The 16,735-nt window shown below is 45.8% G+C and overlaps 2 protein-coding genes across 3 annotated transcripts in view; both read left to right on the top strand.

The window, feature by feature from the left end:
* Positions 1 to 16,735, top strand: part of LOC117648591 — a 282,401-nt gene that overhangs the window by 228,827 nt on the left and 36,839 nt on the right.
* On the top strand, positions 513 to 16,118 carry LOC117648580 (putative gustatory receptor 28b). 2 transcript variants are annotated; one of them, XM_034391142.1, is made up of 9 exons: positions 513 to 1,452; positions 2,408 to 2,630; positions 3,740 to 3,877; positions 11,356 to 11,635; positions 12,386 to 12,478; positions 13,133 to 13,395; positions 14,473 to 14,544; positions 15,112 to 15,201; positions 15,485 to 16,118. In XM_034391142.1, exons 1-9 carry the CDS (start codon positions 1,310 to 1,312, stop codon positions 15,650 to 15,652), a joined length of 1,470 nt encoding a protein of 489 aa, XP_034247033.1. In that variant the 5' UTR covers positions 513 to 1,309; the 3' UTR covers positions 15,653 to 16,118. The 2 variants fall into 2 exon arrangements, with proteins under 2 accessions (XP_034247033.1, XP_034247032.1); XM_034391141.1 differs by having other exon boundaries at positions 2,408 to 2,669; positions 15,485 to 16,117.

Below are 16,735 nucleotides of genomic sequence, written 5' to 3'. Positions count from 1 at the left end.
AAAACTACAATAAAAACTGTACATCAAAAGTACAACCGGGATTGTACAAAGTACGACGAGAATTGTACAACCCATAACGAAGCCCGGACTGCACAGCACTCAACAAAAAATTTTCCTGATAAAAAATTTGCCAGATATTTGTGTACTTTCGTTGTGGTTTTTTCTTGCAGTGCAGTGGCGGCAGCCAAAATTCTGGACGCGTTTTGAGCTCCTGAGTCGCTAAACAGGCCTCGAACCGAACGTGTGACCCCTCTAATGGATTCCTCGTTCCGAGAGCAATCCATTGGTGGGGTCACACGTTCGGTTTGAGTCACATCAAGCGACTCTGGAGCTCAAAACGCGTCCAGAGTTTTATCCGCCTCCACCGGTCTTCAGGCCCACTGTGCTGCGGGGCGGGAGTACCGTCACGCACGGCGCACCTCGCAGTTGCAGGCAGGGGGTGGGGGAGGGTGGGGAAGCCTCCGCAGGGACGGCGCCTGCGGGGACCACCGTGACCTAGCTGGTCGCGACTGCCGCCGCTCACCCCTGGGAATTAAAAAAAAAAAGGGTGGGGGCACGTTGTACACAGACAGAAAATTGTTGTAAAATAACGAACTCGGACTAAAATTTTCCTATAGCAAACTCGTAATTTTACAAACAAATTAACAGGATGAGTTTTTCGTCAAATTTATAAATCATTCGACATTGTACGAGTTATTTGTAAAATGTTCTGGGTTTCTCGTTACATGAACAAACAAGTGCTTCGTTCATACATCCCAAGGAAGAATTTGTATAAGGTTGACATTGTTTTCGTAAATTTACGAATGTCTCGTCATTTTTGGTTGAGTTTTTCATGCACGAAATTTTTCCTGCTTAAATCCGTATTTCTATAGGGTACTGTTGCACAAAAAACTAGAGGTACTATCGACAAAATGTCAATACCATGTACTAAAAGTCAATAGTCTGTCTGAGAGTGTGCCGACCGTCCCCGTCCCTCTATGAATCCACGCCATTTGTGAAATCACGAAGAACCTACGTCAATTTGCGGAGAATCGTTGTATTACGACGAATCTTCGCAAGGCACAAAAAATCCCAGTGTCTTCAAGACGATGCGTTCGGCGACAGTTTTTCCCAGGGATACCCTCATAAATCCCGGAGATCAATTTTAACAGTAGTGGATGACCCTGACACCGCTGGGCTCCGCCGGGGACTTGGGCATAGAGGAGAGTGGTGACGGACAACGCCCCAAAACGCCAGGGCCGTAAATTGGTGACCGCCAGCTGGAAGGAAGCAAAGGAGGGGAGAGGGATTTGGTGGGGGTTCGCGCAAAATGAGATGGACAAGCCATTATGAGCAGGCGACGCTGTGCGGGCAAGGCAGTCCCCGGTCTGAACCAGGCCAGCTCGCATGCGAGCCTTCGTGGCCGCCGCCACCCGCCATGGACATCGTGCAGCGGAAGGTCACCTTTTCAGGGTTAGTACACTGGTAAAACAAAGCCATAAAAGTTACCCTCTTTAGGGCATAAATAGGGCGTAAATCGTTTAATACCCTTGGCAAGGCCGTGAATGATGTAGGAAGCAATATTTTAATGCCCTTCCGAAAGGCATTAACGATTCACGCCGCTCCAAGGGCGTAAATCGTTTACGCCCTTAAATTTCATAATTTTAATGCCTTTGTTGCCTACTATGTAGGTCTTAATGCATACGCATTGCACGAAATTAAACATGCGCTACGATGCACATGCTAAGTTTCGTGCGTTAAGTGCATGCCTCAGTTCAAGCGTAACGTATACGAGTGTAACCTTATGCTTGACTCAAGCTTAGAGTCACGCTTTAGTTTTCCCAGTGATGTGGAGGGCCGTTGAACTTTGACTGCCGTGATTCTAGCCGCCTGCACTTTTAATCCGAGAGGGATACTTCTGGTACGTTTTTTGGCGATGGAATTGACTATCGCCAAAATGGCCTTACGGAAAAGTCTTGCCTTCAAAGCGGCGATACACTAAAGTATCGCCAAATTTGGCGATACGTCAGTGTTGCCACTATTTGACAAATCAAGGGGTCAAGAGCTCTTAGTTTATTGGCAGATTTTGGCGATACTTTGTGCATTGCCGTTTTGAAGGCAAGATTTCCGGTATTGCCGTTTGTTGGCCATACTATATTGTATCGCCAAAAAAGATACTTAATCATATCGCCTTTGCATTTGCAGTGTAGCGACTACCACACTCTAAATGTTGTACAGTGAAGATTCTCCATATTGTGGTGAAAATGTTCCATATTATGGTGGTGCAGCTGGCTGCGTAACATCCCATTGAGAATTTACTGTACTTTATTAAAGATATTTTGACGAATTTCGTTGGTATTATGGAGAAAATCTCCACCATGATAAGTTGGTGCAGCCTTTCACCATAAGACATTGCACGGTCTTGCAGGCTGTGGCGGCTAGGCAGGTCCTTCGGGCTGGTCCCGGTGGCCTTCGGGTGGTGCCGGTGCCTGGCAGGGTCAGGCCGCGCCAGAGGGAAGACCAACGGCATCGTTGATGTCTCGGACGAGAAGCCGCCGAGGCCTCCCTGCCGCTGCCGTGTGGACGACGCCGTGCTTCCCTCGCGGTGCTGGCTGGCCTACTCGGTCGGCCAGCTCGTCGTCATGCTGCCCGTCAGCATCTACGTCATGCATTTCAAGTATTTGTACCAAGTAAGCCTAGCGCGTGGTCCAGTTTGCTCGTGCTCTGTGGCCGAGGACTTCCCGTGGTCCGATCTTGACCAAATTTGGTATGCAGCCGCATTGGGTGACCCTAAGAACCGCCCGGTGGCAGCAAATCCGATCCGAGCCCCGGGGGCGCTGCTGCAGGTGCATCATGGTTTACATGGGGTCTAGGAGGATTTCGGCAACGGATACAGCTAGAAGGACATGTAGGGGTATTTTTGGAATCGGGGCGACGAGACAAAACCAACGGTGCCAGTTTCAAGCGAATCGGAGAAGTTTGGACCCGTGTTCAAATCCCAGTAGGGTATATTTTAAACATTCTTTTTATTCAAGTTTTTGCATTTTTTTCTGCTGTTTCTAAGGGCGCTGATGACGAGAATAACATCTATTTTGACCCCAGACTCAGGTTTAAATCCCATTAGGGTTATAACCCATAGGCGAAATTCGTGCATTTTTAAATGAACGGGACGGGCCAAAGTTGCCGATGTGTATCGCTACTTTTCCTGTCATTTTTACAAAAAATACACGGGACGGGCCAAAAAGTTAACTTTTGGCCGTTTTTAAAGAGTTTTTTGCTGCAATGACCACGTGGATTGAGATGGAGCTGCATTTTGGTGTGTGGTGAGTCATGGACATACCTGATGACCCTACAAAATCTCAGCCAGATCGGCCGAGCCGTTCAGAAGGAGTACACTGGTAAAACAAAGGCATAAAAATTACGCCCTTAAGGGCATAAATACTCTTTTACGCCTTTGCAAGGGCATAATCGTTTTATGCCCTTGGGAAGGGCGTAAATGGTATAGGAATTTCAAGCAAAATTTTAATGCCCTTCCCAAAGGCATTAACGATTTATGCCCTTTAAGGGCGTAAATCGTTTACGCCCGTTAGGGGCATAATTTTTATGCCTTTGTTTCACCAGTGTAGTGCACACTAACACGCACGTAGACAGAAAAAGTTTTTTAACCCCACCCGAGTAAACGGGCTTCGCTACCGCTCAGCCAAAACGTCAATAACAGTCTGAGAGCGTATTTCTTTTGAGCGTTTTGGGTTCGTTTCAGCGCGACGAAGTCCACCCGACGGACAGCGCGTTCAGCGCGGTGTGCAGCACGGCGGACTCGGTGACATGGGCCGTGGCGATCACGATGGCCTGCCTCACGCGGCACCGCGTCCTCGACTTCGTCAGGCAGCTGCACGAGGTGAGCGCGAGCCAGTCACGGGCAACCCAAGAACACCGCCGAGCTGCCGAGCTCTCCTTCACTCTCGTTGCCAAAACGTGACATCACGTTGAAACGAATGTGACTAAGTGTCACGTTCCTGTGAGCGTTGCGTCACATTCATTTGGATGTGAATCAGCTCTAAAATAGCTTATTCACGTTCAAACGAATGTGACACGATGCTCGAAGGAACGTGATTTTCATGTGGTTGTACCTCAGCGTGCCTAGGTCGAACCGACTACACTAATTTCACCTCGTTTAAATGATCTTATGAAATGATCTCACTGTGAAAATCTTACATACTATGTTAAGCTTTTTAAGGAAAAAGAGTTAGTAATATTAAAGTATATTGAACATACATGAGCTTACAAAGAAAATACTTCGTAATTTACAAATTATTTCTTCGCTTAACTAACTTAATAGCAGTGCTGTTAAAGTTAATATTTTTTGTTAACGAGTTCAAGTTAACCCGTTAACCAAACCGAATTAACGCATTAGTTAACGTTAAGGCTCTGCGGCGCTATTTAACGAGTTAACGTTAAATTAACGCGTTAACGGAGTTAAAGTTAATTTGACTTTTTGGCGCATTTTAGCACCATTCAATGTTTGGATGGGTTTAAATAATAAAATAACAGTAAATAAAACAAAAATTAAAGAAAACAAAGGTTTTTCTCCTTTTATTGTAAAAACATGTTAACATTTGACTAGGAGAGGCAATGTTGTGCTGAAAATTAAACAAACTTCAGGCCCAATACATTTCGTTCATATTCAAGCAACACTCTTTATCAAGCGTGTCATCCCCGAGTCCATTTCTTTTGGGACTAAACGCATGCCCCCCATGCGAAAAGAACCTTTCCACGTCTGCACTAGCGGGCAAGGCAGTGTTAAACTTCAGAAATAATTGGGCTAGGCGTGGGAAATCTCTTTTCCCATTCGGTCCAACAGCAAAGCACGACTGGACAGTGTTCAATCGTGTTACAGTACTTAAGTAACGGTTGAGTTCTTGACTGCAACTCTCCTCATCGCTCTGCGGCTGGTGCGGTTCGGCCACCGGCTCAAAAACGTGTCATCCGGGCTCAGAGGAGGTGACATGGGCAAGACACCATCTGAATTCACTGGTTGACGGTCACGGCCTAATGGAAAAAATCATGGTGCAGTTATCATTACGCGAATGGTCGCTTACAACAGACAAGTAAAAGTTTATTTACCTTGATTTTCTCCCTCAGTAGAGACCTCGAGCTCGGACATTTCGTTCAAGACAGCAGCTTTTATTTCCAATTGGAAATTAGAATCCGTACACCAGTCCAGTTTGAAGGCCGGGATGAGAAGCGCCGCGATGGCCAGTTCGCGGTCCACTAAGTAAGCCCCGAACCGCCCAGGCTCCCGCAAAGCAGCCTTAAGCGTCCTCGCTAGTACGTCACAGTACTTAAGTGGCTTGCCGTTGAAACTGCGCCTCGCCTCTAACTGCTTCTCAATGCTTAGGACAGTAGGGATTAGATATCCAATATACATGTCATTGCTCCTTTGGAGAATGTCAAGACCCTGAGCCACAGGCGCCATGACCCAAACGTACTCCCGCAGGTACATTACTTCGGCTGACGAAAGTTTAGGCAGGCCGACCTTTCCCAAGGTGTTGTTAAGCTTCCCCTCGTCTTCATCCAAAAGCTTTACAATCTGTGAGAAATAAAAAAATGTAACGGCGGGAGGTAAAACTTAAAACTTGTGACATAATTGTTTTTATTTTATTTACCTGCGCACGAGCATCAAACTCGGAGTTCCAGCGCGTGTCTCCAGGTACTTGCAGCTTCACTCCGAGGCTCTCTTGAATAGTTGAAGCAACCAAGTCCGAGCGGTTTTGGAGGCGCCACCACTCCTTTAGCTTCTCAGTTGTGGCCTCATGTGCTTTCCTACAAGTTGTGCTTGACTCCAGAGCCGTCTTGACGTCCTGGGTGCCAATGAGGTTCACAATGTGGGCGGCACATCGTTGGTGAGGAGGGAGAGTGCAGTCCATTTCGGCATCGAGGATCTCTGTCATGGCTATGGGAACATGTGCGTCCTCATCCGGATCGTCGTCTTCCTGCTCCTCCTCCTCATCAATATCCACAGTAGGGTGGGCCGTGAAACACGATTTTTCGATATCGCAAACGTAATAGCGCGCCAAAGTTACTTCATGGCAATACAAACTCAACGCGATCTGGGGCAGGTCTTTAACTTAAAGCTTGACCCTCGCGCATCGACGTTGAAAATTCGAAAATTCGACTTTTACGGGTTTTTCTAAAAACATCCATAGAAACTGAACCAGATGTCTAAATGATGTTTGCGAGACGGAAATGGAAACGTCTGATCATGCTTTATCAGTTTAAGACCACCGGGACCCTCTCCGAGCAGTAGGGGACCGATAGGAGAAAATTACAAAATTACAATTTTTTTCCGTTTTTTACAAAATGCAAAAATTGCCTTCAGGGTTTGATACGGCCATCCTGACGTCACCGTACCCGAACCATACCCCGAATCATCTTCTCAAAGGGGCCCCCTTTCCCGTTTTAAGCGCACGGGTACTCCGGGATCCGTTCACACGTTAGGATTTGGACGCCAAAAACACATGTTTTACTAAAAATGCAAATTATCGGTACTCAGGGCACTGTAGGGCACTCGTCCCGTCCGTATGAACTGCAGTGACTCAGAATCGATTAGTAGATGGTGTCTTTGCGTCGCAGGAACCCACCAGTATATAGACAATCGGACGAAGAGACCTTTAGAACGCTATTTACACTGTAAATCTCGTTAATCTAGAGTTAAAACGTATTTGGCTCGTCTGGATTAACGACAGAAGGTCGCTGCACGTTTATACAGGTTATTCTTATCCATCGCATAGGTTGTAGGTGCCTGTGACGCAAAGACACCATCTGGTAATCGATTTTGAGTCACTACAGTTCATACGGACGAGACGAGTGCCCTAAGTACCGATAATTTGCATTTTTAGTAAAACATGTGTTTATGGCGTCCAAATCCTAACGTGTGAACGGATCCCGGAGTACCCCGTGCGCTTAAAACGGGAAAGGGGCCCTTAGAGAAGATGATTCGGGGTATGGTTCGGGTACGGTGACGTCAGGATGGCCGTATCAAACCCTGAAGGCAATTTTTGCATTTTGTAAAAAACGGAAAAAAAAATTGTAATTTTGTAATTTTCTCCCATCGGTCCCCTACTGCTCGGAGAGGGTCACGGTGGTCTTAAACTGATAAAGCATGATCAGACGTTTCCATTTCCGTCTCGCAAACATCATTTGGACATCTGGTTCAGTTTCTATGGATGTTTTTAGAAAAACCCGTAAAAGTCGAATTTTCGAATTTTCAACGTCGATGCGCGAGGGTCAAGCTTTAAGTTACAGACCTGGCCCAGATCGCGTTGAGTTTGTATTGCCATGAAGTAACTTTGGCGCGCTATTACGTTTGCGATATCGAAAAATCGTGTTTCACGGCCCACCCTAATCCACAGCCATGTCTCCACCCCCACCTGCAACATACGAAGGACAGAAATTTATTTTAATGAAACGAACGCGTGAATGCCCCAGCGGGCCCTCAACCGGGCCGAGCGCACCGAACGAACGCCGCAGGGGTAGGCAACCCTTCGCGCGCCGCAGTGGCGGTGGCGGCCGCAGCGTAGCGGCCGCGCGGCACGGCACACAGTGGGCCAGAAGACCGGTGGATTGGCCAAAATTCTAGACGCGTTTTGAGCTCCAGAGTCGCTAAATGGGACTCGAACCGAACGTGTGACCCCACCTCTCCTCGTTCGGAGAGCTATCCATTGGTGGGGTCACACGTTCGGTTCGAGTCCCATTTAGCGACTCTGGAGCTCAAAACGCGTCTAGAAATTTGACCGCTCCACCTGTCTTCTGGCCCACTGTGCGGCATCACAATTTCACGTACCTTTTTTTGCCGGGGCAGCAAAGACCTTGAACGCCTTTCGAAAGTTAGAGGCACTGTCCGTAATTGTCTTGGCCAACTTGGGCACTGCCAAGTCGTACTCTGCATGGATCCCGGACATTGTTGCTGCCAGGCGGTCATGTGTGTGCCTGCCCTTCAATCGCCGCAGCGCCAAAGCGGCTTTGGACCGGACAATGGTATCCGGGTCAAGCCAAGTCGCGGTCATGCCCAAAAAGCCGCGTCGGAACTTGGACCAACCGTCGGCAGTTGTAGACACATACTTTGCAGTGGCCATAGCAGCTTTTAACTTCACTGTTAAAAATGAATGAAATTTAATGACAGTTTTGACATTATTTTTCATTAAACGTCATTATTTTTAATTACATTTCCACATTCATTACATTGAAATGAAAATTCCATTACCCAGGTCATAAAGTTTAATGACATTAGCCATGAAATGAAAGTTTCATTACATTATGCAGCTTGTCATGAAATTTTCATGACATGTCACTGAATTTTTCAAAAATATTTAGGCATGACTGAAATTGTTTGGATTTGTCCAGGATTAAGCTAGGCTTACTCAAACTAACTTAGCCTTCTATTGGCTGCCAACATCAATTTTTCTCGTACAATCGTCCATCACGGCGTCATATGCCAAACCTGTCATTCGCAAGTCTGCCGCTAGGTGTCGCATGGTACACGGGGATTACTCTCAACTCTGTATTTTGTATAAAAAGTTTAAAACGGGAGGAGATATTCTGAAATTTATCCGTGTTTTATGTGAAGTGCTGGATTGTTAAACTAATGGCGAAGAGTATGGGGGAAAAGAGCGATATTTGAAGTGACCAAATAGGTTTTTCTGATGTTGCTCGAGGGCGTCTACGGCCTGCCGTTTGGTAGGTCAGCACCCGATCTCCCTTGTTCAGGCAACTAAACTGTCTCAGACTTAAGTCGTCCTGGGTCACTTAATTTTTACCTCTCCTCTGCTGTCAGAGTCGTTGTGAATCCACTTGAACCTATGTCCAATCCAAACGAAAAGTTGCGTAATTTGCGTCAACTTTGATCATTTTCATTACGTTTTTGTCATTAAAATTTTCATTACATTCGTTCAGTACACTGTCATGAAAATTTTAATAACATGTATGTAATGAAAACTTTAATTACGTTGTAATGATTATAGCTTCACTACCATGTAATGAAAATGTAATTAAATTTTTTTAACAGTGTTCTTCTTCATTACTTCATAATGTTCATCTAATCTCTTCCGTAATGTTTGTCGACAAGTTACTCTCAAATCTTGATGTGCGCCGAACAGGACAAGTGCTTTGAAATGGGGAGAATCAACAATTCTGTGTGGTAGAGTCTCACAAACCACTAGTCTAACGACCAAATCATCCAAATTCTTTTGAGTAGCTGCTCGACGAGGTTTGAAAAACGTAGCCGTTGTTCTTGACGCACTGCTTGCTTTCTTACTTTTATCACCCCAATTCTTGCCTTTTGTTGGTTTAACTTTCAGCTCATTCAATTGCGCCTGAGACCATTTGTGCTTCCGCTGAAATAAAAAAGTGAGGTTAGGATACGCAGGCCATGACACCACAAATCGCTGAGACATGGAATCGACCTGAACTGAGAAGCTGAATATAAATAACATACCTCCAAGTGAGATCTCAGGTTCTGGGTTGAGGTGTAATGGGCCGACCTTTCTTCGCCACAAAGACGACATCGCGCAATGAAGCTTTGGCCCTTGCCGCCCTCTTTCTCTTTCACAAACGCAAATGTGGCATTGTAGCTGCTCCATGGCATATCTTCGGCACTACCATCGGCCTCTCCTTGCTCCTCCTCCGCCTCGTCTTCAATCTGATTAATCTCATTTTCTTCATCCATCATGATATCAGTTTTCACAGCACTAGAAACGTCGAGACTTTCCGCCGCACGGCACGCCACGGATAAACAAACAACAGTGGGCGAGCTGGGCGAGTGGCGAGGTGGAGGGGGTATGCGCGGCAGGCGTCAACGCGCATGCGCCGACACGGCAAGGAACGAAGCGAACGAAGATTGTGGTGGCTCGCGCCGATCCGGCGGCAAAATTTGAAAACGCGTCCGCGCGCACTTAACTTTAGCGGCGTTAAGAAGTTAACACACGAAATTAACTTAACTAGTTAACGTTAAGGCTTTCAGACAATGTTATCGAGTTAACGTTAATTCGTTAATTAACTTTAACGGCGTTACTTAACTTCGTTAATCGTTAAATTAACTTTAACAGCACTGCTTAATAGCTTGTATCTTACATGTGCTCAAAATACTTCGTAACATTTTAAACAGCTTTCGGGCGTGTTCGTGGTCCTGAGTCATGCCACAGTTTAAAGGTCATGCGCTATCTCATGAAAACTTCGTATTTCTTCTGGAATATCCCAGGTCTGAAAATCCGCTCTGCCTACAGCGGATCCGCTCTGCCCACAGCGGATCCGCTTAGTCTTTACGGGATCCACTAAGGTCGTAGTGGATCCGCTATGCTTTTAGTGGATCCTCTATGGGGCACAGTGGATCCGCTTTGGCCGCACCGGATCCTCTACGATCCGCTAAGCACAGGATCCGCTGAGGCTATTCAGGATCCGCTCTGTACAGGATCCTCTAAAGCCATACCGGATCCACTAAAGCCATACCGGATCCGCTCAGCTCTACCGGATCCACTAACCTCAGCGGATCCTCTACGGATTTCCAAAAATAAAGAGGCTATAAAATCGAAAGTTTTTGGTATTTTGACCTCAAAATTGGTACAGGGTTTATTGATGAGAATTCACTAGGGCCATTTGAATATCATTGCAATTCAACAACATAACTTCGCTATCTTTTAAACCGCCGATGATAGCGACAAACGGATTGCAGATTCGGATCGGACTCGGTTTCATTAACCCGGAACCCTCTTTTCAGAGTTTAAATGTCTTTTTATTGTCTTCCAAATAAAGGTTGCATCGCGCTAAGAGGATCCACTAAGATCATACAAGATCCGCTAAAGGCCATCCTCTGTGGTTACCGTATCCGCTATGTTGACACCGGATCCGCTGTGGTGACCACCGGATCCGCTATAGTGAAAGCGGATCCACTGTGGTCACACCGGATCCGCTTTAAAGGGGTAAATTTCACATCCGGTAAGAACGGGATCCGCTGCCACACACCGGATCCTGTTCGATACAGGATCCTGTGAGAAAGCGGATCCGGTGTGTGGCAGCGGATCCCGTTCTTACCGGATGTGAAATTTACCCCTTAGTAGCGGATTTTCAGACCTGGGATGTCTCAAAATATTGTTTCCCTCTGACCCATGTATACCCCTAGGGCGTATCGTATAAGCGCTGCAAAATTCGATTTTCCATCGTCTTACGCCCACATATATGCCAAACCAAACGAGACATCGAAACGAAACTGCGAAGGCACTTTGTCGCCAAAAGGTGGCAGCATATATTTTTATTTTTAATGAGAATTCAAGTGAAGTCCAACCGAGGCAAGCTAACGTCAGCCACACCTTCTTTACGGTGCAGGTGGACCGGCTTCTTCGGCGCAGGTCAGCCCGCGTGCCGTCCGTGCTGCTGTGGTGGCTGGCGGCGCTCGTGCTGCTCGCGTTCCTGGACATGGTCTTCGTGGCCCTCTTCACGAACGCCATCGTATTCGCCATAAACCTGCCCAACCTGTTCAACAACCTCGGCATCTACGTCCTGGAGGCCCTGTTCACCCACGACGCCTACAGTGTGTTAGTGCGCTTCCGGACCCTGAATGCGCGCCTCCGGGCCCTCGACGACGACGCGCGGCATCAGGCCCAAGGTACACACTGGAAAACCAAACGTGGTCTAGACCGCGCCGAGTGAAACGGTCAAAAAGGCACCCAAAGTTACTCCCAAAAGTTTTCCCCAAATCTTTCCTCATGTGCCCACACTCTAAATGTTCTACAGTGAAGATTATCCATATTATGGTAAAAATGTTCCATATTATGGTGGTGCTGCTGACTTCGTAGCACTCTAAATGTTCTACAGTGAAGAAGATTCTCCATCTTATGGTGAAAATTTTTCATATTATGGTGGTGCAGCTGACTTCGTAACATACCATTGCGAATTCACTGCACCTAATAGATATTTTGATGAATTTCGTTGGTATTATGGAGAAAATCTCCACCATAATATGATGGTGCAACCTTTCACCGTGAGACATTTGCTGTGCACGAACTCCAGAGGGAAACAAGCGGAGGTCGTAATGATGGTGAGGAGCCTCCGGAAGAACACTGTGATGATTTGATGAGTGCCAAATTCTGGGCGAGGTATACTCACTCTATCACCCAAATCTTGCTGAAGATTATTTAATCATCCTAATTCGGTTTAAGGTCTCCTTATCGCTATTTGGGCGACAAAAGGCGTATCTGCTACCTATTAGATAGATGCTTTATCGAAGAGACCTGCACGCCAATTTAGGCGATACAAAAATCCTCATCAACATGTGGTGACATCGACTTCACTGTACTGCATGTCACAGTGTGTCGGGTAAGACAGGCACGGGCGATTGCAGATGTCGATGTTGCAGGTGTTCTCTGCCCTACCAGGGCTACGTCCACGTTCTGGGTGATGACCGTCGAGGAGCTTGTCGAGGAGCGCGGCGAGGACTGGGCGGACACTCGTAAGTGAGCGCACTCTGGAAACCTTACAAACTATTTTAGGCCTTACTAAGAAAAGCAGCTTGTTGCAACAAAGTGTTTTGAGCATTCACAAACTTACAAAGAAAATACTTCGTAATTTTCGAATTATTTACTCAAGGAGTAAAGTAGTTTGCACTTTTTATGCTCAAAATACTTACTAAGGTTTTAAGCGTGCGTTTTAATCGAGATAATTTGAAGGGGTTTTTATAATTGTAAGCCTTTCTGACCCTTAAAAAAATTGAACGCCCTACTTCATTTAGAGATTTGCTAGTACTGTAACGCGATTCTGCCGGGTACCAATTACCAGCAGGGAGTATTTCCAAGCATCGAATTGTGAAAATTCCGACAAAAATAGGTGTGTGTGATTTTGTCCTCTTCTGCTGTGGTCGATTCTTTCCTGCACTGACCCGCGGAGGGGTGGCATCCGGGTTACATCCTAAATCAAGACGCATGGAACAGAGACTCGGAGGACATTTTTCGTCCATTCAAAGAGGAATTTAGTGACTACTGAGTTTTAATATCTCACCTCACAGAAAAGAACGCAGGTTACTGTTTTCTTCTCAGTCCTCTACAGTTGGGACATACTCGCCGCCCATGCAACTCGTGTCACAAAACAAACTTTTTTTGTTTTGCAGTGCACACACAGCTTAAGCGACTAAGCGATGCGCACTCACTGCTGTGCGAGAGCACGCACAAGCTGACGCACCGTTTCGGCCCCGTGCTGCTCGTGGACACACTCAACCTGCTGCTGCACCTGGTGCTCAAGTCCAACTACTTCTTCTCCGCGCTCGCGTCCTCCGCCCAGACGTTTTTCATCCCCATGCAGGCGTGCTGGCTCCTGGCGCACCTGGGCCGCGTCTTGCTGCTCGTGTGGCCCTGCTCCAAAGCCAAGCAGGAGGCAAGCCTTTTTCAACGATGCTGCTTACACTCGGGGATCCTTAACTTAACGAAACATTTAACACTCCCTGCTATCATAACGTAACATACGACGGTGTTCGATAAAGGTTAAGGGTATGGACTGTTGCAACCACTTCCAAATACAGATACAAGAAGCCAGAATAATAACCTATCAGTTTCAAAAGAAATCAGAAGTCTCGGGTTGTAACTTTTACGCTTAAGATAAATTTTCAAGTTAGGGATCCCTGCTGAAACTTTAAACTCTACGAAGGACGCTCTTCTTAATGTACAGAAAACGGGCTCTTCGAGAGAAAACGGAGGCCTACAGACTGCGAAGGAATTCGTTTGTAATTGAAACGATTCTGTTTGTAATTTAAAGAAAAATCCCTTCGCAGGCCGCACAGAAGTTCGTCGTAGGCTACAAAGAAGTTTTTCTTTGAATCACCTACAAAATCTGTCGTTTTGCAAACGATTTCCTTCTTAAGGTGCGCAGCCTCCGTTCGTTTGTAGCTACAAATAACGTTCTGGGCGAGAACACTGAGAATTACAGAGGCTAAAATTTTGGGTGAGGTATTCTTTTCCACCCGAATTTGGATGAGAATAATTTTATTGCCAAATTTGGGTAATGAAGGTGTTCTCACCCAAAGTTAGGTGATAATACTCTCTGTAGCTTGTATTGTCTTAAATCGCCCAAATTTGGGTCATGAAACCTTTGTCGCCCGAATTAAGGTGATTAAATAATCCTCACCCAAAGTTAGGTTATACTTAAAATCGGCCAAAATATGGTATTGCTCAAGCAAGACTGCACTCCAAATGTTGTACAGTGAAGATTCTCCATATCATGGTGATAATGTTCCATATTATGGTGGTGTAGCTGACTTCATAACGTACCATTGAGAATTCACTGTACCTTCTAGATATTTTGACGAACTTCTTTGATATTATGGAGAAGATCTCCACCTTAATTTGTCGGCGCACCCTTTCACCGTAGGACAATTACAATTCTTAGTGAAAAAGGAGGGCGTTACTTGAAATTAAGCATTCCGACTGCTTATCCCACGATCCCTTGTGCTGGCAGGCTCAGCAGACGGGGGCGCTGGTCGGCACCCTAATGAACCACGTCCCACCGAAAGGCGTGGAACGGAAGCAGGTACGCATACGGTAATACTCGGTTCTGCGGAAGTTCCTGACCATAGAATCAGGGATCCTCAACATAACATTGAACATACCCTGCTTTCATAACGTAACTTACGACAGTGTTCGATAAAGGTTAGGGGTATGGAACTTCCCAAAACAAATACAAGAAGCCAGAATAATAACCTATCCTTTTCAAAAGAAATCAGAAGTTACGGGATATAATATTAACGCTTAAGCAGAACCTTGCGCGCGACATTTAAAATTTAATCTCGAAATTGTTTTCGATATCTTATGCCCCCGAACCCACACGGTAAAAACGTTGCCTGGTTTTCTCAGGAAGCCTACGGTAAGGAGATAGGCGATTCCTGGAAAACCCAGGATCAGTTTTTACCGTGCGATCATCTTTCTTTACACTGATAACAAAGGAGAAACGCTTTTTAATCAAAAGGTTCAACAAACAACCAGAAGTAAACATATAAACCAAAAATGAATTTTTTGATGAAATTTTATTTTCAGTTGATTTGAAGTCCTGACAAATGGTTTAACTGTAATTGTCTGTTGATGTTTGTTTATCTTGCAGCTCGAGGTGTTCACATGTCAGCTCTTGCACCACCAGGTCACCTTCAGCGCCTGTGGCCTGTTTGAACTCGACTTTCCGTTGGTTGCCTCCGTAAGTCTACATGCCTTCAACAGAAGGGATAGAGTATTCCTTGCAAACGCTAGTGCCACATTTGACAGATTTGCCACTCGTTTGCTTGGGATTCCCCGTTAGATATTAATTATGTTGCAGCCATTCGATCCTTACGAGCGGATGGTTTCAGATACTTAAGTTCCGCGAGCTGTCCCGAATAGTGACGTCTTTTGACCTCTGGTCGTGCCTGTACTCGCACTCCAATAATTGGCAGTTTTAACCTATTCACCCTGTTTGTCTGGGCGTGCTGGACGCGTTGCAGGTGCTGACCGCAGTCACGACGTACCTCGTCGTGGTGCTACAACTCAAGGAAACGAAAAGCTGCCCTCCCACGATTGTCCCTGAAACGTCACACGAAATCCCTGAACTCGATTTCGGAGTTATCAATGATTCGAATGAGACTGACCTCTTTTATATTGGTATGCACTGAAACCAAAAAGGTTGGTTAGGACGACCTGTTCGTGGGGACAAGTCTCCCTGGTTTTTAGGCAGATTTGGGCAAAAATGACCCACTTAAGGGGGCAGTCTCGTCCCCGTACCTTTTTTCAGGGGGGTTTTCCCTACCTCTTTCGATGACGATGATTTTTTGAAATATACCTCTTAGAGACAAGCGGTAAAAAACAAATAAAAAAACAGAATTTTTACAACATTTTCAAAAAAAAAATTGTTTTGTCTTCAGTTGTAAGGGAGTTATAGGGAATGCAGCAAAAGCCGACAAAACATACAAAATTTCACTGCGCGACAATTTTCTCCGGAAGTTCTTAACTTTTTGGCAATCGGTTTGCGGCATCTTGAAGATGAAAAAATCCCGTTACTTTTACCTACGATCGTCCATGTAGCCCAAGGAAAACCTAAATTAAAACCGTTCCTATGTTTGTATAGGGTTTTGATTACGTTTTAAAAGGTGTAATCCTTGGGCTATATGGACGATTGTAGGTTAAAAGTAAAGAGGATTTTTTCATCTTCAAGATGCCGCAAGTGTAGTTATAATCAGAAAACTACGTTAAATTTGCCGGTTTTTCAAGGTCATTTTAGGTTATTTTCCCTCTTATGACTACACTTTATCTTGAGAGTTTTAAATATAACGATACGTCCTACGCCACAGGAAATTTCACGCAGATTCCGAATCTGTCCTCGGATTTGCAATGCGATGAACGATTGCTGAGAACGAAACGGATTAAGTTTGCTATGCGTAGGATAGCCGTAGCTCGCAGGTCAGCGCGTCGCCGCCGAAAAGTTTCGGAGAGAAATTCACTGTTATAATATGTCTGTTGGTCAAATCCAATGAATAAAAACGATTCCTTGGTCCTTAAATTGTGGCTTAGCATGGCCACTTTTTCAAAAAGTCAAATTTTTCATTGATTTCTAAGCAATAATAGAGGCCGGTGCAGCCCATTCTCGGGCGCCGGGCGGCCGACCGGGCCGTGGCGAGCCGCCCGAGACATGGTCCCAGCCGCGCTAAGGGAGTTTCCACCCGCTGCTACCCCTTAAAACCACAGTCAGGTACGGTGAA

Source organism: Thrips palmi, unplaced genomic scaffold (assembly GCF_012932325.1).
Source record: "Thrips palmi isolate BJ-2018 unplaced genomic scaffold, TpBJ-2018v1 HiC_scaffold_3, whole genome shotgun sequence".
Taxonomy (NCBI): domain Eukaryota; kingdom Metazoa; phylum Arthropoda; class Insecta; order Thysanoptera; family Thripidae; genus Thrips; species Thrips palmi.
Note: the sequence above shows the minus strand (reverse complement) of the source record. Positions and strands in the feature narration are given on the sequence as shown.